We start from the raw sequence: 24,226 nt of genomic DNA, 5'->3' as shown, positions 1-24,226 counted from the left end.
TAGTAACTGAATTACTCTATAATAAAAGTAACTCGTTACTAGGGAAAGTAACTATTTGCGTTACTGTTAAAAAAAGGTTGCTATATGTCAAAGAATTTGGATTTTTTTGTGTAGTTTTCACAAGGCAGTTGAAATGAGTAGAACAGAAAGATGTTTGTACATAACTTTCTATATTTATTGCACGTCGACAGACAGCAAGATGTTTATCCTGCACTTCAAGTATTATCTTTGTAAGAAAAGTAAACAGTTACACCATATAAAGTGCATTTCACTAGCAAATTAAGTCAAACTCTCTCAACCTGAGACAACAAAAGTAAACTTTTAAACAACAAAAAAGTGTGTTTAGCTCTGTAGTCTTATTCTTAATTAAATAAATCAAACTCTCAATAATCGGTGTTTTTGGCAACTAACTTTGTAGATGCGTGTGCCATTGTGAGATGCTTCATTAAATTAGAATTGCTTACAACGGATGTCGACAAAGTTTTTGCACCGGGACATAATGTACACATTACATGTACGTTCTTGCCTTTGATCACAATGAACTTGAAGAAGTGTTGAAAATGCCAACTTTACATCGGAGCCCTGACTCGCCATCTCTGCTGCTTCATCGATTCTCTGTTTAGCTGTTGTGTGTGTGTGTTGCGCGTATGCTGGAATGCGTGAAACGTGACTCTGCCTTGGTCGATCATAATCGCTTACCTCGTTATTAACCCGCCTCCTCACTAGCTGTGAGCCAGGGGTGCGTTGGGATTACACAGTTTATTCAATCAATGCATAGTAACGCACCGCATTTTACGTCCAGTGACGTTAACGGCGTTGTAACGACGGGAAAAGTAATTAGTTAGATTACCCGTTACCGAAAAAATAACGCCGTTACCTAACGCCATTCTTTTAAACGGCGTTATTCCAAACACTGGAAATACCACAGCATAATCGACAAAAATAATATATACAAACTATGTACAATGTTCATACTTTGCTCTCATCATTAACGCTGTGATCAGTGAACATTTACACCTGGTATTAACATGCGTCTCTGATGTCCACATCAAGATCCAACACTATCTCCTTATGTCACTTCCTTTTCTTCATCAGCAGCAGACTAAAGCATCACGTGTGCCACCATATAAACAACAATGTTAGCCACACATGAAGTCGCACTATTGTATGGACTCCTCTTTGCTTTTCGAAGCAGGGGAAGAAGTCATCTTCAACAAGGAGAAAACCGACGGGTGCTGGCTTCCACATTAGCTGAGCTCGGAGCCACCAACATATTTCCGCTCACACGGTTGTGGGTGGAATGGAGATGCATTGCAGACTCGTAACATTTGCACTTCTATGTAGTCACAATGAGTCTCCAACCACCTCCCAAAGGGGTTTGGCAGATCAGATAACAATCCGTCCTCAATATGTCTCAGTGGTGTTGTAGTCAAGCCCACCTAAACCGAGACAAGGTCGAGACCAAGACCACAGTGTATCCAGACCAAGACAAGACCAAGACTTTGAGGGGTCGAGACAGACAAGACCAAGACTTTGAGGGGTCGAGACAGAGACAAGACCAAGACCGAGGCAGTAAAAGTTGGACATGGTCCCAGCCGCCTCCCTAAGCGACGCTTTGCAGAATTTACATGTTGCGCTGTGTTTTCTTTTGGAGGTATTTATGCACAAAAAGTGTGAAAGGGGGCGGGAGGGGTGACAGCCGTTAACGGTGACAAACATTTCAAATGATAAATGAGTCAATTTATTGGTTGTACCCGAAACAATACGATTTTCCAAAAATGCAAAGGCAATTTATTGATATCCCCACAGTTGTGGTCTTGACCGGTCTTGGAATAAAATCCCGAGTCCGCTTTGTCCGAGACCGAGACAAGCCGATTAAAAATGCAGTCGATTCCGAGACGAGACCGAGACCTTCAAAAAGTAGTCTCGAGACCAAGACCGATCTCGAGTAGCTACTACAACACAATGTCTCAGGTGTATTTACTTAACAGTGGCTATCCGATTGCAGGCTGATCCCAGAAAATGCATTTTAATGCCAGGTGTAATAGGGGGCCTAAGAGTTCATTTAACACAAGTTAAGCTTAGGACCAAGTGCTATAAGATTAGCTCTTTTAGTATTTATGTAACACTCTAACAGAGTTCAATGCAATCTGAAGCTGATTTAAAATGAACTATTTTAGCATTAAAATTCGACAGTGTACAGTATGTGATCATATAGACAGTAAACTGAACTAAAATGAATGAACTGTTGTTATTTTACATATTATTCAATTATATATCGTACCTTATACACATAATGCTTATCTATTGTCTGTTTTGAACGTTCTGTCGTTGTTTTTGATTGTGTTTTTAAATACAGCCTAAAAAAACAACTCTTGATTCCCACTCCTTACCAGTTGGCGGCGATACCGCGCAAATAGCCTGTGTGCTGTCAAAAACACCAAAGAAGATCATTGTAGTGAACATGTAGATTAGGAGAAGTCTCCCTCTGCCTGTACAGTAAGCGGTTAGCCTGCTGTGCTCATGGCATTTGTATTTGAACGCTAATTTGCATTTTGCGCTGCTGGGTTCGTGCGCGGGACCCGTCCATGAGCACGGAGCGAGGGGAAGAAGAGGAGCAGATGTGCGGCTGCGTCACATTAGCCACACTGCTGTTAGCATTTTAGCTGCGTATGCATCTTGAACAACAGGACAATGACGTCAGCTTCCACTAAAGTAAGTCACAACGACTGTTCAGCATGAATGAACCTGAGCTCAGCACATCATCGAACTCTCCTTTGACACTTGATTCAGGCGCTAAATGTTTTGATTTTCTTTATTTAGATACAGTTTCCATCAGCATATGGCAATTTCATGACATTTAACCGAGCGCACGATTGTTGTGTGTTCGCTTGTCTGTGGTCGAATTCAGGTCCACAAATATAATGCTTCATGCTCGACGCACATGCAACAACAACCATAAAGCTATGGGCACACTGATGTTACTTCCTGCGTAGCCGTATTGGCATTTCAAAGTAAGGGTCTCTTTTCGAACATTTATTCCAACAAACTATATAAATAAATAAAATAGCTCCACCTGTGGGAAGAAAGGGTAAGTAAAATAGGTCCAAACTACTCGCATCGTCAATTTAACAGGTACACGTTAACAGTTTCAATATACATATTCCTGCACTTTCAAACATTATTTTTCAAAACTCTGGTTTCTAATTGTTGTGTAGCAGGTGCAGATGTGTTTCTTCTTACTGTGTGATTATCTTCAGTTCTTATATGATAGCTGTGGGTGGTGTTTCTGCAGTTTAAGCCTGTGGCCAGGGAGTGTGTACTTTCACATGTAACACACATATAAAGGTGTCATTGTCATGTAGTTACAGGTGGAAGCATAGCAAACAGAATAGTCCAAAAAAATAGACGCAAACAAGAATAGTCAACAAATGGTAACATGGAGTTAAGGTCACAAGGATGCAGAAGGCATAATTGTCTAATACAGAAATAAACAAATTATTAATGCAACGGTATTCTTCAGTCATCTATCTGTTTGTAAATATATTCTATGTAGAAAATGAATGAAAACAATTACAGTCCAGCTGATATGTGATTAGTAGAACCAAACTATTGAACATCATAGATATTTAAAAGTCATTGGTAGCAACTGACATGAAGATTTCTTGAAAACAAAAAGTGTGGTTTTTTGTGTGTGTGTGTGTGTGTGTGTGTGTGTGTGTTTGTGTGATATAGGTCGGGGAGATATTCTCTGCAGCTGGAGCTGCCTTCACCAAGCTCGGGGAGCTCACCATGCAGCTGCATCCAGTGGTAGACTCCAGCCCTGCAGGGTAACGCACACACACACACACTGTCTGCTTTCCATGACTTCAGAGAACATTGACTTGCTTTAATTTCCTAGAGACTAACTCTAACTTCAACCTTAACTGCTACTGGCCTAACCTGAACCTAACCCAACCCTAACCTCATTCATACAAAATGTCTTCACCTTATAATGTAAATGTTACATTATGGGGACTTTATTTATCGATAATGTGACTGTGTAAACCGACTGCCTAACCCTAACCATAATTCAAATCTTAACTAATAACACTTAACTAGTTTCTCAGAAATTAGGTTCTGCCTCATTAGGACCAGGTTCCAGTCTCCATGAGGATAATGGATCTACTTTTATGGGGCTAACGATGAATGAATTACTAGATCAGATTACATCTTTAACTTTATTTATTCCTTTGGGAAGTTCAGTTCAGGTTCCAGTAGTGCAGCAGTGTGAATAACACATGTGTGAAAAAGTTGAAACTATCCACCAGACACAAATTAAGACATGAAATATTTAATATCAAAACAGAGTAGAGCAATATAAATACATTATAAATACATAAAGACAAAGATCTTTTTTGTTTTTAACCTGAAAATGTAGTAGTGTGGATGCAGCCACATAGAAAAATGACCGTTAGGCTCATCTATCTTACAACTGAAGATAAAATACCGTGCCTTCCCATCCTCCCTCCAGGGGTCAGACCAAGAGCACAGTGAAGAGGAAGCTGTATGAAGACGGAGCTCCACTCACCACCTGTGACGGGCCCAAGAAGGCCACCAAGAAAGCCGCTGTGGGCACCCCAAATCTCATCTCTGTGCCCACAGCTCAGGTCGGGGTGCCGTCACGTCTTCAGAGCCCCAGCTCCAACCAGGCCTCTCTGAAGAAACAGAAGACTGCAGGTGAGTCCAGCAGCAGCACCACATCATGAACACTGTGTTCTGACCAGTGGAAGTGGAATGTTCACATCCATCTTAACTAATAAAAGTTTAAGGCCTTCAGCATTTTATTATTCCCACATTTTAGATTTTTAGCTGTTTGAGCTTATGTAATTGTACATTTTTGTAATTTTAGGTTGTGAAATAATATTTTTCAATATTCTCAGTAATAGATTTAAAGGGACAGCTCAGGTTTTTTTCAAGTGTGGTTGTATGAAGAGTGTTTTTTTTACCTCCCAATTTGGAAGATGTGTTTGTGTTTAACTTTAAACTTAAACCAATTCAAACGGCAACACTTGAACACAGTCATTTGCTATGTGCTCACCCTCCACGCTCTACGTCACTCAGATTCACAGATTACATTATCCCACAAGATGGACAACATAAATATATTAGAAAAATAGAATAAAATAAATTAGAGATGGTGAACAGAAGATAAGACAGAACAAGGGGGGCAAAGAAAATGACTGGAGTAAGTTTAAACTCATTACAACCCTTGGCAATGACGAGTCAACCTGCCATGCAGATCAGCTGTCGCTGCACGCTGCTGCATCACGTCCAGTCACTTCAAAAAACGAAATAATAAATTTAACAACCCCAAAAATTGATATCTTAAGAACATATCTATAAATACTGCTTAATCTTGCCTTAAGACAGCATTTTTGTGACAGGAAATTTAGTTGAGAAAATGAGTGATTTTAGCTTACAGGGAAACAGGAGCTGTTGGTCTACTGCTGCTTAATCTGCTCAAACGTGTCACTGAGTAAAATCAGAACGAAGGGTTTCAAAATAACACATTTGAACTTATTGATGGAGGCAGCTACGGATCGACATCGGTGTGCAATGATGTAAAATCACAGATTTTCTCTATGAACGTTGGTGTGGGAGTGTTCAGTTTCCAGTCATAAAATGCTGTCTTAACAATGAAATAAAGCAGCAAACGTATCCTTACACTATTATAGACTTAAGCTTATATTGATTTTAGTGCATAATAATAGCATTACCATCTGCTGTGAATAATGAATAATTATAACGTTGACTTGAATAGTACATATATGATGGGGTTAAACTATTGTTGTAGTTTTATTTTTGTACAAATTCTGTTATTCTAATCATTAATCTGAGGAGTTATAATTGTAAATCATGACTTGATTATTTTTTCAATTAGTCGCGATTATTTCTGTTTATTCCGAATGCTAGTAACATTACAATATACAATAATTTTGCACATTAAGTTAAGTGCAAATATCTTATTCTGTCAGAAAATGCTGATAGAAAATCACAACATACATTATCTCAAGGCACTGTACATAGACAAGCTTTAAAGATGCTAGCTGTTGCTAGTATATTGCAGTTCAGTGTGCTCAGAGTGATGGTGTTTTCTTCCTTAGTGAGACTTGTTGTCAGTGTTGTGGATAAATGAGCTTATTCTGAGATATGTATGAGTTTTTGGCTCGAATAGTTTTGGCATTTATTTGCCATCTCAACAGCTTAACACTGAACATACGCTGCTTTGTTACCACTGTCATTCTCATTTATATCCATTAAGGTTTATGTGCCGATGTGTATGTATGAGTGTTAGCGCCACTTAGCTTTCATGTTAGCCTTACTCCGAGCACCATCTTTCATTGTTAACTTGTCATTTGTATTACATTTTTAAATTGGTTTAGAGTACTGAACAGTCAGAATAACAACATTTAAATATCAGCCATTGTAATCTGCTTATTGTAATGTTTCAATGCAATTTTGAATCCAGGAACATTAGTTTATTTGCATATGTCAACAACAAATAATTTCAGTCTGCGTTTCCCAAACTTTCTATACGGGCAAACTATTATGACCCAAATGAATTTGTACATAAAGGAGCAACTGATTTACAGCCATATTTGTAACACTTGATATCATTTTGATTTGGTAAACAAGTCATTTCTTTAGAAAATTCATAAAAAATGAATGTTATGCAAATGTTGCAACTTTGTTTGGGGAACCCCACAACTGATCCGTGTGTTTGGGAACCACTGGTTTAAGTGATAGTCGGTGCTCTGGCTTAGCTACACTGTAGTGTTTAATGATCAGTAATTGTGTGTGTGTTTGTGTGTGTGTGTGTAGATGTGACCCTCAGCGCTCTGAACGACTCAGATGTCAACAGTGACCTTGTGGATATCGAGGGACTAGGTCAAGGGTCCAACTCCAAAAAACTCATCAACTTTGATCAAGGTGAATTTTCGTGAACAGCTATTGGACACCATGAATGTCCATTATTACTGATGTGGGTCAACAGTGTTGCACAGTCAAATAACAAATCAAGCATTATAAGAAACGACATCTGTACTTTTAAAGTGCCCGTTTCTAATTTTCTTTTTTTTCCTACAAACTCACACTCTTGTAATGAACTACATGAAAATATTATGTATTTTTTCACCCCACCTCTTTACAAAGTCTTGTGAATCTTGTACATCAGTGAAGGACGTTTTCATAAATAAGACTATGTTGAACAATAATGCAAGAACAATCATTTTCTTTGAATATTTTTTGGGTGCAACAAATGTGGATTAATCCACCACTGAAAGTAGGCCCTTCTAAAACCACAGTTTCAAAAGAAACACTATGTCTGCAAAAAGTTCCAGTAGGGAACCAGTGTTGTCGACTGTAGACTTACCTCAGTGTTGTCGACTGTAGACTTACCTCAGTGTTGTCGACTGTAGACTTACCTTGGTTGAAGCTGTACATTTATGTTACTGACACACATGTGTTTGTCTCTGTAGATAATCTGAACCTGGACTCCAGCCTCATCATGAATCCCAGTGATCTTCCTCTGCTCTCCCGCTGACCTCTGACTTCTAGTTCGTCTTCATACATAAAAACGGGGGGAATACAGCATGTTGTACATAAATGAACTGTGCTACAGGATGCTGAGTCCGTGTCATACAGGACATTTGGATCATTTTTATTTAAGACATTTGTTTTTTTTCATGTGGAATTAGTTCCAAAGTTTATTACGAGGTTCTGATTCACTCCATCTTTAAATAGAAAACAGGAAAAAGAAGTAGAGAAGCCTCCATTTTTTTTAGATCAGGTCAACATTGCTTCATTGTGTTTCATGTTCAAGTCAGTCAAACCACATAGTAACAATGACTCCAGGAGCAGATGTTAACTCTATTTGTACTAGACCATTTTCAGTGTGAGTTGACTAAGGTTCCATTCAGTCCTGGTATTAAAGGGACAGTTCAAGTTCTTTTGAAGTGTAATTGTGCCTTTATATTCAGTCAAGACTGACTGGTGTGTGCTGCCGTGTCACATGGACACAAGTACTTGGAATAAAAGCCTCATCAGCCTCAAATGAACCAAATTTCATTTGGAACAAGAGTGCTAGTATACGGCGATCGTCATTCGAAACAATGTTTATATAAGCTGTTGATCGGATCATGACTCCCTTGTTTGGTGCTAGCATGTGTCTGATTCAAAAAATAATGAACAGACACGGAAGTCACAGACGCGGAAGATGAGTAAAATGCGAAGGATATTGGACAGCGAGGGAATCTCAATTGGATTCAAGACCTGTACACGTGAATGGATGACTTGGTATGAATGTTGATACCAGGTCTGAATGTGGCCTAAATGTCTTGTGTTGCTGTAAATGACACAAAGTCATTTAGCATCATAATCATATCACCTTATATTGAATAGAGAACATCATTTTTTTGTGTAGATTAGATGATATTTTGTAAGAACAGAGATATTAAAGTAGCAGGAACTTGAAAAGTTAGTGTGGAAGTAATTTCTTTTGTGACATGTATGTTGCAATTATAAAACGGCATGGTCAGGCATACTCTAACTAAAAACATGGCTGCCAGCAGGGACACATGGAAATTTTAAATTTAACAAAAGTCTGAAGTCTGTGTCGCTTAGTAAACTGCTCACAATACATCAAAATCAATGGAAAAATTCATTGATTTTACATCAGGAGTTATTGATCCACTGCTGACACCATTAATATGTTTAATTGTGTAATTTTGTGACAAAAGTTTTTTGAAGTTCTTAGTTCAGATTAACCCAGTGGTTCTCAACACCCCCTCCCCCCCAGAGGACATAATTCTTTTCACACTGAATTGAAATACTATTGAGAACCTGATCATATTTATTTATTTACCTGTATAAACCACTGTATGAGTTGTCCCCCCCCCCCACCCCCACCATTTGAGAAGTACTGGGTTAACCACAGTGGAAAATGAACACAAACTTCAAGGCAGTAGTAGCTAGCAGCTCCTGTGTCCACACAAACTGATTTTCTCTCTGGACTTTGGTACAGGACAGTGAGTCATTTACAAATTGATTGATTTGATTTTCAAATTTAAAAAATGCTGATGAGACAAACATATTCATATTCGTATTATTCAAACACCAAAATAAATCTTGACAAGAGCGAATGTGTGCATTATGTAGCATCTAATTTACAGCCATATCTATAACAATATCACTTTGAACTGGTCAGCTAATCTATTCCAAGAGATTGTAGATAAATCCCAACTTCATTGCATGCATTTATTTATTTAAAACGTATACAAATAAAATTGTAACTAAAAGTTAGGGACAATTTTGCAAATTAGTTTGACCCAAAGAACCAAATAATTCATTGCCACCCTTCTTTTGATATCAAGTAGTTTCTTGAATGAGTGTAACATGTTTTCTGTGAGTGAAAGTGTAACTACAGTATTTGGAGTAGACATTTTGTTTTACAAATGTGGGACTTTATTAATAGTCATTATAAAAAAAGAATTGTTCACCTTCATCGTTGATAAATATAAGAAACAAGTATATGAGGTACAAACACATGTTTATTTGCTGGAGAAAGATGGAGATGAAGAGGAGTGTCCGTCAGACAGGAGCAGCACGTATCATACTGGTAATGCAGAGACAACTACCAGTAATGATGTGCTGCTACAGCCTGACACACTACCAAACAATATGGCCAGAAATCAGTGCAGTTTATTTATTTTTTAAGCCCATATTTTTCTTTTCTTTTGCTGATTAAATATAGCTGTTTAATGATAACACATCACTCAATATACAACAATAAATAATAAAGACAATACAAGTTACATGGTGTAATTAGTTGACTTAAATAACTAATTATTGAACATCGGTCTGTCTGTACAATCCACATTGTATGTCTGCACTGCAGTGAAATCACATACATTATTTTCAAAACCAACAATGTAATCAGAGATGGCAGACTTCACCCCATTCACGCAACAAGCCTCTGTTGGTCATATTGGCAAGTGCGGAAACACAAACAGACAGACAGACAGACACACACAAAGGTGTGGGTGAGACGTAAAAATGTTCAGTCAATTTGATAATTAGCATGATAAATACCAGATAATGAATTGAAACTTGTTAAAAAGTAACATTTATAAAAGCAGTAACATGAAATGAACATTAGGGATGAGCAGCCGCGTTTTAAAGATATTTTAGTTGATCAGTTTTTTCATTTGAGGGAGCACAAAGGTAGTGTTGGGTATAGAGACATCCCTAATAGATATACTGTATATTGAACTGTTCTTATGTTGCTATTAAACAGTGCTTGAAGTGGGTCAGTACTGTCTGGTACACAGGGACCGGACTTCTTTTTACCACTCAAGTACCGCCACTTTTATTTGGGTACCAGCACTCTGTTTGTATCAAGTGTTTCGAGGTTTCATAGAAATATATATACATATATATATGTATGTATATATACATACATATATATCATATATATTTGATATTGTCAAACAAGAACAATATATATCAGCGGTTTTAAAAATGTGTCACTAATGTTTTGATGTATTCACTCACTTCCTGCCACAATCGTGTCCTGGAGGACAGCAGACTGTGCTTGTAACATGAGTCCAGTTTTCTGTTACTTCAAAATTCACTAAATGTTGAAATAAATATTTCTATATATTTATGCTATATTTTATTCAGTGAAAAATATGTTTGTTGTAAATATTAATAGGCATGAATGAGTGTGAATGGATGAAGTGTAAGGGTGCTCTCTAAAAGTAGCAGTGGCCTCCTGAAAAAAAACATTGAATTTAAGGTTGAATTTTCTGTTTCTCATTCAGTGACTACACACACACACACACACACACACACACACACACTTGAATCGAATATATATAAAGCTGCAGACAGGTTGTTTATCTGAACATGTGGACAAATATGGACAAATTCTGCTACAACACAAATAATTAAGCTTAAACATTAAGAAGTGTAATTAAGTGCATTTTTTTTGCTATTTAAAATATAAATGTCAATCCCATGTCATTTGTTTGATCAATTTATAATATTTAGTGTATTTCACTTATTTATTCAATATAATGAATATGATGATTATCAATGGAGCAGTCTTTAAAACCAGGAAAAGTCATCACCTTATCACGATATCCAAATCTAAGACCATAGCTTGTCTCACGTCACGAGACAGATATAATGTCTATAACTTGCCCAGCCCTAATGACAATTCATTTACATCTTTATATTCATAGAATATAGACAGGTTCATATTTTGATAGAATCATGTTGTAGTCCAATTTTAAATCTACTGCATAGTGAATATGGATCTGAAGCTTGAATCTTTAAGCCCTTGTCCATAAGATTACTTTTCATGGTTTCAAATATTCTATTAAGACAATGTTAATTAATTAAAAATAAATAAATAAATTGTGCACACAAATGAAGTGGCTGTTAAAATGAACAAACGTCAGATGGATTATTGTGTAATTAGTTCATGCTACTGCAAATTAAGGTCACCACTGTTTTTTTTTTAAGCTATTGATTATTTTCTTGGTTAAATGATTAGTTGTTTCTGCAATAAATTATCCTGACCATGATGTAAAAAAATTTCATAAACCTCAAATTAACTACAACCTTGAATGTTTTTTTTGTTTTTGTTCACAAGCCAATGACATTTAGAGAATAAGCTCAACTTACATAACTTGTGTAAACAAAAAAAAATAAATTCAATTAAATAGATTTATAATTCAGTAAATGGTTGCGGGCCTTATACATCGTTGCGTCCGCTCTGTTCAGTATGTCAGTGATGGCCCAGCAGCTGAAATGCAGACAAATTCTGAATGTATTATTTTATTGCCCATAAAATCATGAACGTGGTAAGATTATGGCACATCTGTCTTTTTCCCCTTGACACTAATGTTTTTACATGGTGTTACAATACAGATGTTACAGTGGATTTTGTTTCAGGGGTGGGGGCCAGTCTGGCAGCTGCTGCTTGCTACAACCACACACTACGACCATTCACAGCTGAGTGACACACTGTATATGAACACACTTTGCTCTCATGTTTCAATTATGAATGTCAAAGACAATGCTGTTTGACTTTCCTGAATATGTTTATTTCATTTCCACGTGAAAGTGGAAGAAAATCAATAACAGATATAATTTGATATGTTTGATTGAAAAGGTGTAGTTCTGTGTAAAATTATTAACAGGTAGGATAACATAATTCACTGACTCTGAGCATTCACTACAGTCACTGTCATTCATGTAGGAATGCAACTCTTTTATTATTAATTGATCTGTCAAGTATTGTGTCATCTGATCTGAGACGGCCAGATGTCTACATAAAAATTTATTTATTTATTTAATAGCAGTGAAACATAATTAGTTTTGTCTATAAAATAGAGTTAGAATAGAATTTTGAAATGTATGAGTATAAAGGACACTTGTTTTCAGTGTTTCAGGACAGAGGTTGAGTAGTTCATCATCCAATTAACGGGGCCAATATTTCCCCCCTTTTTTTTTAGTAATCGGCATTGCCTGATTATTATTTAATTAACTGGCTGATTATTAAAAGCACAAAAACTTCTTTTCGTCCAAAGGTTTTTTTGGTTGAGTTTATGCATTACTTCATTTAAAGTAGAAAATAACTGATAAAACAAATACAAAAAATGCAGACACAGCTCGTAAAGATAATTCAACAAATTATTAGTTAAGTAAAGCAAATGTGTGTGTATAATTCATTATTATGAAAAAGAATCAACCAAAAATATAGCAAAAGATAATTAAATAAATCATCATCACATATCATGCACTGGCTGCCCTGATACCTAAAGATCTCAGCACTATTTTATGTCAGATATAGAATAAAGTGGTATAATTATTGCTTTTATTCCATATACCTCATATACAATGAGAAAGTGTCTTGCCTTTTTATGAATCCTTTCACATGCTGTTAACAGTTAACATAAATGAATGTGTTTTATGAGGCTGTGTGTGTCTCTGTGTGTGTGGGTGGGGTTGGTGTGTCTCAGCCGTTCCACTGTTTGAATTCTAAATGTTAATGAGGAGGAAATGGTGCTCATGCTGTTCGCCTCTGTGACAGCTGTTTAACCACATCACTGATTAGACTCTCAAAACACACAGTGTCGTGGGTGTTAAAAATAAAAACACACACCCTACCATGTCTTTTAGGGCACTCTCTCATTCAATCTCATTTTATTTGAATAGAAAACAATGTTTTTCCTTAAAAAAATGTATTAAAAAAAAACTCATATCACAGCAACTCACCTTATTCTGTTTTTCTTAATACACTAAGCATTTTGTTGCAGTGATGATGGCAGAGTGGAATGGTTTTTAGGGCTGCCAACCAACAATCATTTTCATTATCTACTGATCTGTCAATTATTTTATCAATTAATGAATTAGGTCCATAAAATGCCAAAAATATTGATCTGTATTTTTTTTTTTTTTTTAGACCTTAAATTTAATGGCATCCTCAAAACTATTGAATATTAATGTAGATATTCATTTTTCTGGTTTCTATGGGACAGATGAGCCAGAAATATTCACATAAAATCAGAGCCTTGTTATTATTTAAAAACATTCAAACTGCTTAATCAATTTTCAAAATACTTATACTAACAGATAAATAAGTCATTTTTGCAGGTCTAGCTGTTTCATTTTAACATATTACATTTTTTGTAACTGACATAAAATACATACTATGTAAAGACAGAAAAATTAAATTGCAGCCTGTGTGATTTGATGATCTCAGTTTCAAATTTAAATGTTGGCTTCTTTGGATTCTAAATCATGTTAAAATAAAAATGTGTCTTATAAGCTTGGGCATGCAATATAAATAAAGTAATCATTAGATTTTCTTACTTGAAAATAACTGTGATGCCAACACAGAGTAGATACTGTTCAGTTTGCTTAGTGTAGCAACATTTTGTTTTGTTGCTGCAAATCCTGTAGGAGAAACATATCGCATGCACTCTCGGACATACAAAAACTTTGACCTTTAACCCTTCAAAAAAAGACAAGAAGCAGTAATCAGAGACAATTAAGCCCTTACATGTGAGACATATGGAGTGTGAGTGGGAGCAGCTGCAGTGTAGGGCTGTGAACCCAGGACTCACAGTGGCAGCACATCATGATTTGGAGTGATTCAGCTCATATCTGCAAAACATGATGTGCTGCTAGAGCGCACACTGGACACACTGAGACCGAGAGAGCAGCCAACTCACTGGCTCACACTGGACACACTCAGAGGGAGACAAAACATTAGTGTGACAATTAAACAAACAAATTCATCATATTCGGGTTTTCTTATTTCTCTACATTGTTTAGGTGCCTACTTATTACTAATCGTGTAATTATGCCTTAATATCTTAATAAAATGTTTTAATACCTAATGTGCTGTGTAATATAATGCATAATGGTCACACAAATGCATAAGGTAGCTCACTTAAGCCACATATTTAATAACATTTAGTGTATTAGAAAAGATTTGCATTTTATGCATTTTAAATTAACCACGGAATGGAGGCAGATCATAGTGACACTGATTACAGGCTTTAGCAATTAGTGTAGAGATATGCAATTCTACAATTATAAAATATTTTTTTTATTTATATTTGGAGTCTAGCTGGGTTTGTTACATGTAGAAACAGGATCCTCCTCACACACCTATTAGTATTAGGGCCACACTGAGAAAAAAGATTTTTTTCACAGACTTCGAGAATAAAGTCGTAAATTTACGAGATTAAAGTCGCAAATTTACGACTTTATTCTCGTAAAATGTACAACTTTATTCAACAAGTAAGAATAAAGTCGTAATATTCTAACCTGTTGTTTTAGAGGAGGAGAGTTGTTAAAATAAGGGCTGTGGAGCATTTCATGAAATTGTACTATAGGTTTCACAAACAAGGAGATACTTTCGGCGCATCAGCATCACATTGTCACAAGTATCGGGACTTTGAACAGTAAATCGCTGCTTTTGTGGAGGGGAAAATAGCTTTAAATGGTCCACTGCAGGATTATCGGTAGATTTATCGGTGGACGCATCAGCGGGCCATTCAGAGGGGTTTTGTGGTTTCTCTATCTATATGCCATAAGGCTATGGGGTCTCTCCAGGTACACCCCAACACCTTATGGCATATGGATTCATATGATAAACTACAGAAACCACAATACCCCTCTGAATGGCCCACTGATGCATCCACCCATAACCCTGCAGTGGACCAGTTGCAGCTATTTCCCCCTCCACAAAAGCAGCGATTTCCACCTGGTTCTTCCTGCGGAAAAGGTGCTTTTTCTTATTCTCCTCTTCTAAAACAACAGGTTAGAATATCACAACTTTATTCTTGTAAATTTACGACTTCAATCTCATAAATTTACAACTTTATTCTTGTAAATGTATGACTTTAATCTCGTAAATTAAGACTTTATTCTCACAACTTTAATCTCATAAATTAAGACTTTATTCTCGGAAATTTACGACTTTAATCTAGTAAATTAAGACTTTATTCTCGAAGTCTGTGAATTTAACCAATACGCTGTCGTACCTTTTCCCTTTACAGTGTAGAGGTTTTTAGATGAACTAGATTTAGATATTTTTTTCTCTTCTATGAATGTGCCTTAAGCAAATTTACATACTAAATAAAACATCAGTATGTTCTGTAATGAGTGAGAGGGCCAGCTGCCTAAACACAGCAGAGAATCGCCATGATAATTAAACACAAGAGCGGGGTTTTTTTTTTTTATAAACAAATGAAACTCAAAAAAAATTGTACATCTTAATATATCTCTTTCTTTTCCCAGGTCAGGTAACAGGAGAATTTTCTGGTGCAGTCGTCTAATTTGCTGATGAAAAAACACTGATGTAAATTTGAAGCATCATTAAAACAGTATTGTATTTTAAATAAGAAAATGTTCTCATTAAAATGTGACCTTTTTTTGCAATTGTTTTAAAGAACAAATGAACGTTACATGTCAAGTTTGTTAAAGAATATTAAAAGATAATACAGTATCAAGGAGATGATGATGTGAGTAGTGTCTTACCTGCAGGCCCACAGCAGAGGGAGGGTCACACATTCAACTCTGGAAGATGAAAAGATTTGTTAGTGATAGAGGGAATTATCCAGACAAATGTAATGAACCTCTACTGTTGAATGTTCTCCATCTCCATACTGTTATTAGTGAATGTCCTCAGCAGGTTGACTTGTGTTCTCATGTGGAGCACATCAGGAGAGAGAGGAAAGGAAAACAAAAATTCATTTCTCCTCCTCACACTGCTTGTCACAGTAGCAATTAAGCAACCAACGGACTGCTATTATTTACACTCATCTATATTGCCAATCTCTCTGCCATAATCAAGTGTTTGATTGCTTATTTCAATGACTATCAAACAAAGCAAAAACTCCTCTGACTCTTCCCCAGTGTTATGCTGACTTATGGTGTTCATCACCTTGAGCAGCCATGTTAATGCCACATCACCAAAGGACAGCAGCCAGTGCAAGCAGACCTAAGACATGTGTGCAGAATGGAGCTGTTCCACTGTGATGAAGAGGGTTCTCAGAGGAACAGTGTGTGAGCACAGACACAAAGACTGCATGACATGTCAGAGGCTGAGTCAGTACAGTGTGACTGGAGTCATCTCTGCTGTGTAGGTGTGTAAAGAAGGAGAATAAAATAATTTGTTTCTGAAATGTAGAATGTACTGTTTTTTATTAGCTTTTCCCATCTTTTGCAATTGCATAGGATATAAAGTATGGATTTTGTTTTTGGTTACACTAGGGCAGAAAGCATTACAATTTGTATAAATGATATCATCATGCATATTTACACATACATTTCACGGTGTATTTTCGGGGAAAATCAGTTGAATAAAATAAATAAAAAAGGTAGGACTGAGATTGTTTTTTACCAATTCATTGAATTACATTCCAAAGTCACTTTATTCCAATCAGGCATAAATACACATTTATGTATCACAACTCCAGTGGAGCTTTGAGCCTTTTTTTTAAATGTCAAAACTGATGTCTGATGGAAACAATCAAATCCTAATAACTGGAAACAGAGGGGGGTTTTTTTCACCAAAAAACTTTTTAAATTTAAATGAATGATTGTATTTCTTCCCATGTAATTTCCTTTCAGTTTCTTAAACCATTATTTTCATGCTAAAAATACAATATATTCAGAAGAGAGCACATTTTATGTTGTCACTTTCTGTACCTGTAAAACTGAAATCAAGAACAAGACAAAAGTGGTGATGAAGATAGTTACTTTAAGATACAGGTGAAAAAATAAATAAATAAATAAATAAAATCTAATTAGGAGTTTAAAAATGTAATTAAAATGATTAAGCAGTGTCAGTACTGCTCTGTACTGCTCAAATGGCATCTTTTGAGTCAATGAGAAAAGACTGAGATTAGGTAAGGTAAGTGGATTGAGAACAAGAGGTCATGTCAGCAGGGACAGCAGTGACAGACCAGCATTAGATTCAGACCCAAACCTCCAGACTCATTCAAAAATAAAAATAAAAAGAGAGAAAGTGGTTGACAGAGGAGGGGGTGAGGGAGAAAAGGAAACTAAAATTGTTGCAGATGTAAAGAAAGATAGGAAAGAGAGAGAAGAGAGAGAAGCAGTGCAGAGGTGAGGAAACCTCCTCTTTGTGGCCTGCTGCTCTCTCCCCTCTCAGCAACAGAAGCCATTTTAAAAAGATCCACTTACCGTCTGCTGCAGAGACCATAAACCAAGTGATGGAGGCTCTAACTGGCCCTAACTTCTGACTAACTAAAACTGGTAGTTATCTAACCACACTAATCTACCTCACCTCCCGCCCCCTCCTCAGTTTGTGGGGATCTTCTCACTAAAAGGCCAATGTCAAAAACCAGACATCAACTAGTCCTCAAAAAGATGATCAATACAGAGAACACACACCCACACACTGCATTTAGGCGACAGGAAGACAAAGATATTCAAATAAAAAATGAAAACAGGAAAAACAACATCACTGCAACACACACATATGCTGTACATACATATATCACTGGGAATAATACTACAGTGACAGGAGAGCACCGAAAAAAGGCCTGTCCTGCTCCTGTTCCTAAGAAAAGGGGGGTGTCACGGGTGTCACGGGTGTCAGGGGGTTTGGGTCCCAGTCCCAAAAATGGCCCACCCTGCCAAAAAATGAGTATTCCCCCCACATCCTTCCTTCCTGTCCTTTCACATCTTCACCTCCTAGATATGTGAGTGTGTGTGTCCCAGTCCTCCTCAGTGCTGCCTGCTGCCTCGCTGGAGCCCCAGCTACGCACACTGAGATAGTGAGGAGGCTCAGTAGGCATAAAAACCTACAGGGCTGCAGCCTTTTTCCCCGGCCATCACTTTCTACAATACAAATCAACATTATCTGGAGCACTGAAAAATCTGAAAAAAAATCAAGTCATCCCTGTGCGTGTGTGCAAGACGGGTGTTAAATTTGGGGTCTGTCGGAGCAACCGTTAGTGAATAAAAAATAAATTTGTGGAAGGCAAAGGGGGCTGCTGAGCTGCGCTTGAGCCCTGAGCTGTAAGCCTGCCAAGCTGCTCGGCTGTCAGACTGAGAGGAAAAGCCTGAGGAGGGAGGAGAGGGAGGAGAAGGAGGGAAATAAAATGAAGAAAGTGTGGCTCTGAGAGGAAGCTTGCAACGCTTTCACACGCAGCACACAAGAAGTCTGCTTTTCAAGGGTAACGTTTCAAAAATAAAAACCATAAACCACAGCAGAGACATGAGGGAAGTGAGAGCAACAGGCCAACGTTTATACACAAAGACCCAGAGTAAAACAGCTAAACACAAGGACCCAGGTGGACTGGTATTCAAGCAGAAATATGTTACACAGTTTCACCAATGGCTGGACTCGGTGTTTGTCTGACTCTGCTATATTTTCTCGTGTAATTTGGTCACGAGATGGGAGTCGGCGGGAAGGAGGCCAGCCCTCAGAGTGCAGAAAGTGCTGCTCTCAAACTACACTGCTTTACCAGGACTCCCAGGCCCTGCCCACCCCCTCTGTTCTGTGTGCATGTGCACATACACACACAGAGAACACGAAAAACATGCATACAAAAAAAGACCAAGTAGCTCTCATTTTGTTGGATTCATTCAGCCCCAAAACACAAAATGGACTCATTTGTGCACCATTGGTTAGATTAAAGCTATTTAGGACAGTTAAAGTGCCAGGAAGATACAGAGCATTGTCATTTTATTCTAATTCCAGTCAGTAGAAATTAGCTCACATAAACTGTGTGTATATCAGCATGACATTTATTGTAATCACAAACTGATGCACAGCTGGTCTGATTCTAAATTGTTTCACATTTTAATCAAATATGTCTTGAGAAATTAAAAGCTTGATCGTTTTACTCTGTAGTTTCATGCAGCTCCCATACATCTGTTTGTCTACAGACGAGTGGAGTCAACTTTTTCCTCAGGTGAAACAAAACGGTTCATGAGAAACAGTATACGTTTAGTATCTGTACATAAAATCTAAATATTTAAGTAGGAATACTGAGCTGTAGCTTTATGCAGTATAATTATTCAACCTGCTCAATTAAGATATATTAAGATAAGCTATATTAAGATATTCAGATAATTATGTTAAAATGTGAAGGATTGTATACTTGTCACTGTTTTATTTTCAAACAAACTGGATATCTTTTCGACATCTCAGTTGGGTTTCAAGATTTTTTTTTTTTAACCTTTCCTGATATTTTCTTGGATAAATTACTAATCAAAAAAGATAATCTTAAATTGAAACATAATAATAATGTAATGTGCTCAATAAATATAAGAAACAGGTGTGTGGCTCTGACAGCTCACATCATAAACACTGTTTAACTGTCAGTACTCCATATTATCTCATAGTCAGTGTAAAGATTGGTGTATTATCTCCACCTGTTTTTAATTATAAATTGATAATGTGACATTTATCACTTCTGTGATAATGATTTAAGTAGCACTGAAAAAAAACAATTTATATATATATACATCATTTATAAAAAATCACTTAAATTTGCAACAAATTGCAGTTTCTCCGTAACAAATATCATTGTACAATACAGTTAGTTTATTTTAGACTGTTGTTCAGATTTGAAGTGATGTCTTTTGATTATTGTAACTGTGTTACCTGGGCATTTTAATGTTTCATACACTAGATAAGAGCTAAAAGTTATTAAAGTATATCAAATAATTATCCTACTGTATATGATTAGCTACAGGTAGCATATCATCACACATGTGTGGCATTTATTAAGTACATATAAGTACCATAACAACCACTGTCTAATGATTAGATTATTGCTGAGGAAGAAATTTGCTTTTAGATTAAACTTTCCAAAAATAGACATATATGGGACATTAATTTTATCCATTTGCATACATGTATGAATGGCTGCATGTTTGGCTAGTCATTAATATGCATTATGTTAGTGGGCTTTACAGTTGAACTTTCCTATTCCTTTTTTTTATATACACTTTTCACTCTCCAGCCAAACCGAACATGGCTCAACATACATAATCTGTAACTGGACCTGCTTCATTTACTTTGGCACGGACTAATTTGTCATGTTTAACAGATAATAAACTCCACCGTGTTTTAAATGTGGTGGTTAATGATGTATAATATTGTAACAAAGCTGCTCAGTGGGTTGTCGTGAGCAGGACAGTGAGCTAACTGCAGCAGTGACACACACACACACACACACAGGGCGAGTCCCCTCGAAACTGCTGCGTCACAGGAGTTTTACAACCAAAGCGACGACTTTTTCTCAACTATTATTTCACATAATGTGAACTGAATTCAGAGCCTGTTGCATCTAAGTCTCAGAGGAGGCAACTCTTTCTTTATTTTTGAGAATTAAAAACACTTTAATACAGAAGTGAGTGCGCTGCCGGGAGTGGGCTGGGGTCTTTGGGGAGGGGGCTGTGACTGGGGGAGTGTCCGCTTCCTTAACTCGGTTATGTTTTAGAACGCTTTGTTGCAGAAATATATAAAACAATTCTTCTAATGTAAAAGTTCGCCTCTGCTCCGAAGCGGCTCGGAGCGGTGTCAAAGCCGACGCGTCTACGTGGGTAGACGGACACGGAGCAGCCGTGTAAGGCTGTTACGTGCGCAAAGCCTTTGTTTCAGCTCACTGCAGCCGCAGCTGCACATTTACACCAGCGCCTCAACAGGGCTACCACGGTTACTTTTACAGCTGTTACACATTGTAAAGTTCGCTAACGAAGTACACCATTTGAATAAAATACACTTAAGAAATAACAAATAAGTATAAAACACTGTGGAAAGAAATATAATATATATATTTCGGAAATGTTGCTTACCTTCCGAAAGGGTAAAAAGGGTCCAAAAGAGAAAAACTGTAAAGATATTCCTTGTCTTACAATTATAATGAAAAGAATGAATAAAGTGATGTGTAATGTATTTGAAGCCGGACTCTCATTCTGTGTCAGTGGAGGATTTGAAAGTGGCGCCAACCGCTCTGCTCCTCAGCTCCACACACACACACACCCGTCACACACACAAAAAATAAATAGAAATTCAGATGCGCGCGCAGCAATATTTTATCGCTATGAAAATGTACCTGTCGATCAGCACAATCGATCCCTGTCACTCTTTCTGAAAAATATGGCTCCTGTGATTTTTATTTAATTTTTAAGTTAAATTAAAATAACCGTCAGAGGCTTTTCTAGGCCGCGGTGCAGGACGGGAAATCTTGCGAGGCGGTTGTGGTTTGAATTTTGAACCGGTCAGAGAGGAAAGGAGGGGGGCACTGTTTCCCCCTGCAACGGTTGTGTGTGTGTGTGTGTGCGTACGTGTGTGTAGGTGCAAGTTCGTGCGTGTGTGTGTGTGATTGTGTTAGTCGGGCTTACTTGATAGCTAATGTGCAAAAACCTTTTGTTTTGTTTTTCAGTAAAAAGTGAGTTCAGTCAATTGCTAGAGCAGCTAATGTTTCATAATGACACAGGCTGTGAACTTTTTACTAACCTGCAACTTTCCTGTAAATGTGAACACTGCACTTAATTAATCATTCCTAAAAAGAAAAATAAGTAAAATCAAAGAACTAAGGCCTATCAACATGGAAATGGAACAAAATGAAAACTAAAGGTTCTCCATGTTTCAGGAAATGTCCTCTTCCACACAATACACCCAAAAACAGAAGATGTTGAGCATGCATACACAAGCATGTGCTGTGTGAAAACTTTTTATTAAATAAAGTTTATTCAAATAAGTATACATTACAATGTATACAATCAAAGAATCAAAGGGTGTTGTGGTTGTGTCAGACAATATATTCACTACACTACAACACAGTAGTGTAATATAATAGTATTCATTATGTAGTGTTTGTATGCTACCCAATTTACACCAAAACAATACAAAAAAAGGGTTTTTATAAAAAAAACTTATTTTTTATAAAGAGATAAAATTAATATTGAGCAGAATTAATTCAGCCCATTAGTCCGGCACTCAACAATATTTGATGTTTCTCATGTGGCCTCTTCGGGAAAATAATTGCCCACCCCTGATCTAGAATATTTGGCGAGTCGTCATCAGGCAGATGTGGGAATGTACTGCAATGGAAAACTGAAAACCTGGAGATAGCAGAACAATTGGTTTTGGGGGAGACCAAATTTGCATGAAAGGCTTGTGAAATCTGTAAATGTGCCACAGAAAAACAGTTCTCTAAATGATGTGATACCATTAGCACATTATATCATTCCAAAGTGTAAATGCAAAGTCAAGTTTGGAGGGCAAAAAATAACAGTTATTGTATAATGGTCCAAAAAGAGTAAGATTATATAATTTGAGTATTTTTACATCAATGTTTAAAAGAGAAATAGGTCTGTATGAGCTGCATTCTGTAAGAGTTTTATCCTTTTTAAGAATAACTGAAACAGTGGCTTCTGTTTTTGATAAAGTTCCTTTGGATAAAGAATGATTGAACATAGCTAATTATAACAAAGCTAACTGCAGTGAACATTTTTTATATTCATTATTTGATCATAGACCTGTGGAATGTGTCGTGATGCTCCCAGTCTACCATTTTTGGAAGACTGGTCACCTTAGAGCTGGAGCAATCCAACTGGGTGTCCATAACACAATTTATGTCTCTCCCAAAAATTTAATAATTTGTATCCATATGTGGGATTGAGGATAGTAGTGTAGTCATAAATTTGGCATCATCAAATTTGGGAGCATACAAACAATAATTCAACTGAGACAATAATGCCCATAATGATCAGACACAATTATTTAAACTGTAGCTTTTTAGTCCCCCTAGCCTTTGAAGAAGGAAATATCTGTCCTATATATAATAATATGGTCACCTAAGCCTTGAATGATCACTCAATTTAAGGCGAGTTTCCTGAGAGAGAAAAAAATGTAGTACCTGTTCTGGCGAGGTTCCAAGGGAGCTTAGCCGATACTATGCATGACATTGTCAGACTGCCGGCCACTGACTGGACAGAGTGTTGTCACTGGAAGAGGCATAACTGTAGACTGTAGATCAATAAAAAAGACTTAAATCTTTAATCTCCAACATTTAGCACAGCGAGCCGCATCACAACCCCTGCCACTGTATTTCAGTTCAGGGACCGTGTCAGACTGAGTCTGTGCTCTGGTCAGTACACCAAAAACAACAGCTTTACAAGTCACTAGCCACTAGTATTTGCTTGTCGCGTGTAACATAAAGTCACAGCAGTTTCATGCAGCCATGCAGTGATGACTCTGCCCATGTTAAGGAGGCAAGGTGAGGCGAGCTGGGACCATGTAGTAAAAAAATGGCGAAGTGGGCGAACATGGGTAGGGGCCACTTTGGAAACTACGGACAAATGCACTTGAGAGCCATATTATCAGCCCAAATATAACTCTTATCGGGCCCACGTGGACATGCTACCACAAGCTTCTCGCAGTAGCTGTGCAGGCAGTGTCTGAATGGGTGTGGATGGGTGTAGTGAATATTGCTTTGGGTGGTCATGAAGACTACAAAAATACAATCTAAATACAAATCATTAACGAGAAACACTAGTGGGACAATAATCAAAGGGAGATAAACAGAAGCAGAGGTCGGCACAGGGTGTTCCTGTTCTGTATTTGTGTTTCTTTACCAAATACACAATGCACAATAGGGTTGATAATTGAACA

The 24,226-nt window shown here is 37.1% G+C and overlaps 1 protein-coding gene across 1 annotated transcript; it reads left to right on the top strand.

The window, feature by feature from the left end:
* Positions 1 to 2,444: 2,444 nt before the first annotated feature.
* On the top strand, positions 2,445 to 8,517 carry LOC131457217 (chromatin complexes subunit BAP18-like). The gene is made up of 5 exons (XM_058626114.1): positions 2,445 to 2,715; positions 3,736 to 3,830; positions 4,514 to 4,719; positions 6,865 to 6,972; positions 7,521 to 8,517. The coding sequence occupies exons 1-5, from the start codon at positions 2,695 to 2,697 to the stop codon at positions 7,583 to 7,585; spliced, it is 495 nt and encodes a 164-aa protein (XP_058482097.1). The 5' UTR covers positions 2,445 to 2,694; the 3' UTR covers positions 7,586 to 8,517.
* Positions 8,518 to 24,226: the final 15,709 nt, after the last annotated feature.

Source organism: Solea solea, chromosome 3 (genome assembly GCF_958295425.1).
Source record: "Solea solea chromosome 3, fSolSol10.1, whole genome shotgun sequence".
Taxonomy (NCBI): Eukaryota; Metazoa; Chordata; class Actinopteri; order Pleuronectiformes; family Soleidae; genus Solea; species Solea solea.
The sequence above is the reverse complement of the archived record's forward strand: the minus strand, read 5'-3'. Positions and strand labels throughout refer to the sequence as shown.

Bases quoted from the DNA above. Each gene is read 5' to 3' on its own strand.
- LOC131457217 (XM_058626114.1), top strand. From the start codon at position 2,695: ATGACGTCAGCTTCCACTAAA. The intron at 2,716-3,735 runs GTAAGTCACAAC...TGTGTGATATAG, and splicing joins TGACGTCAGCTTCCACTAAA to GTCGGGGAGATATTCTCTGC. The intron at 4,720-6,864 runs GTGAGTCCAGCA...GTGTGTGTGTAG, and splicing joins GAAGAAACAGAAGACTGCAG to ATGTGACCCTCAGCGCTCTG.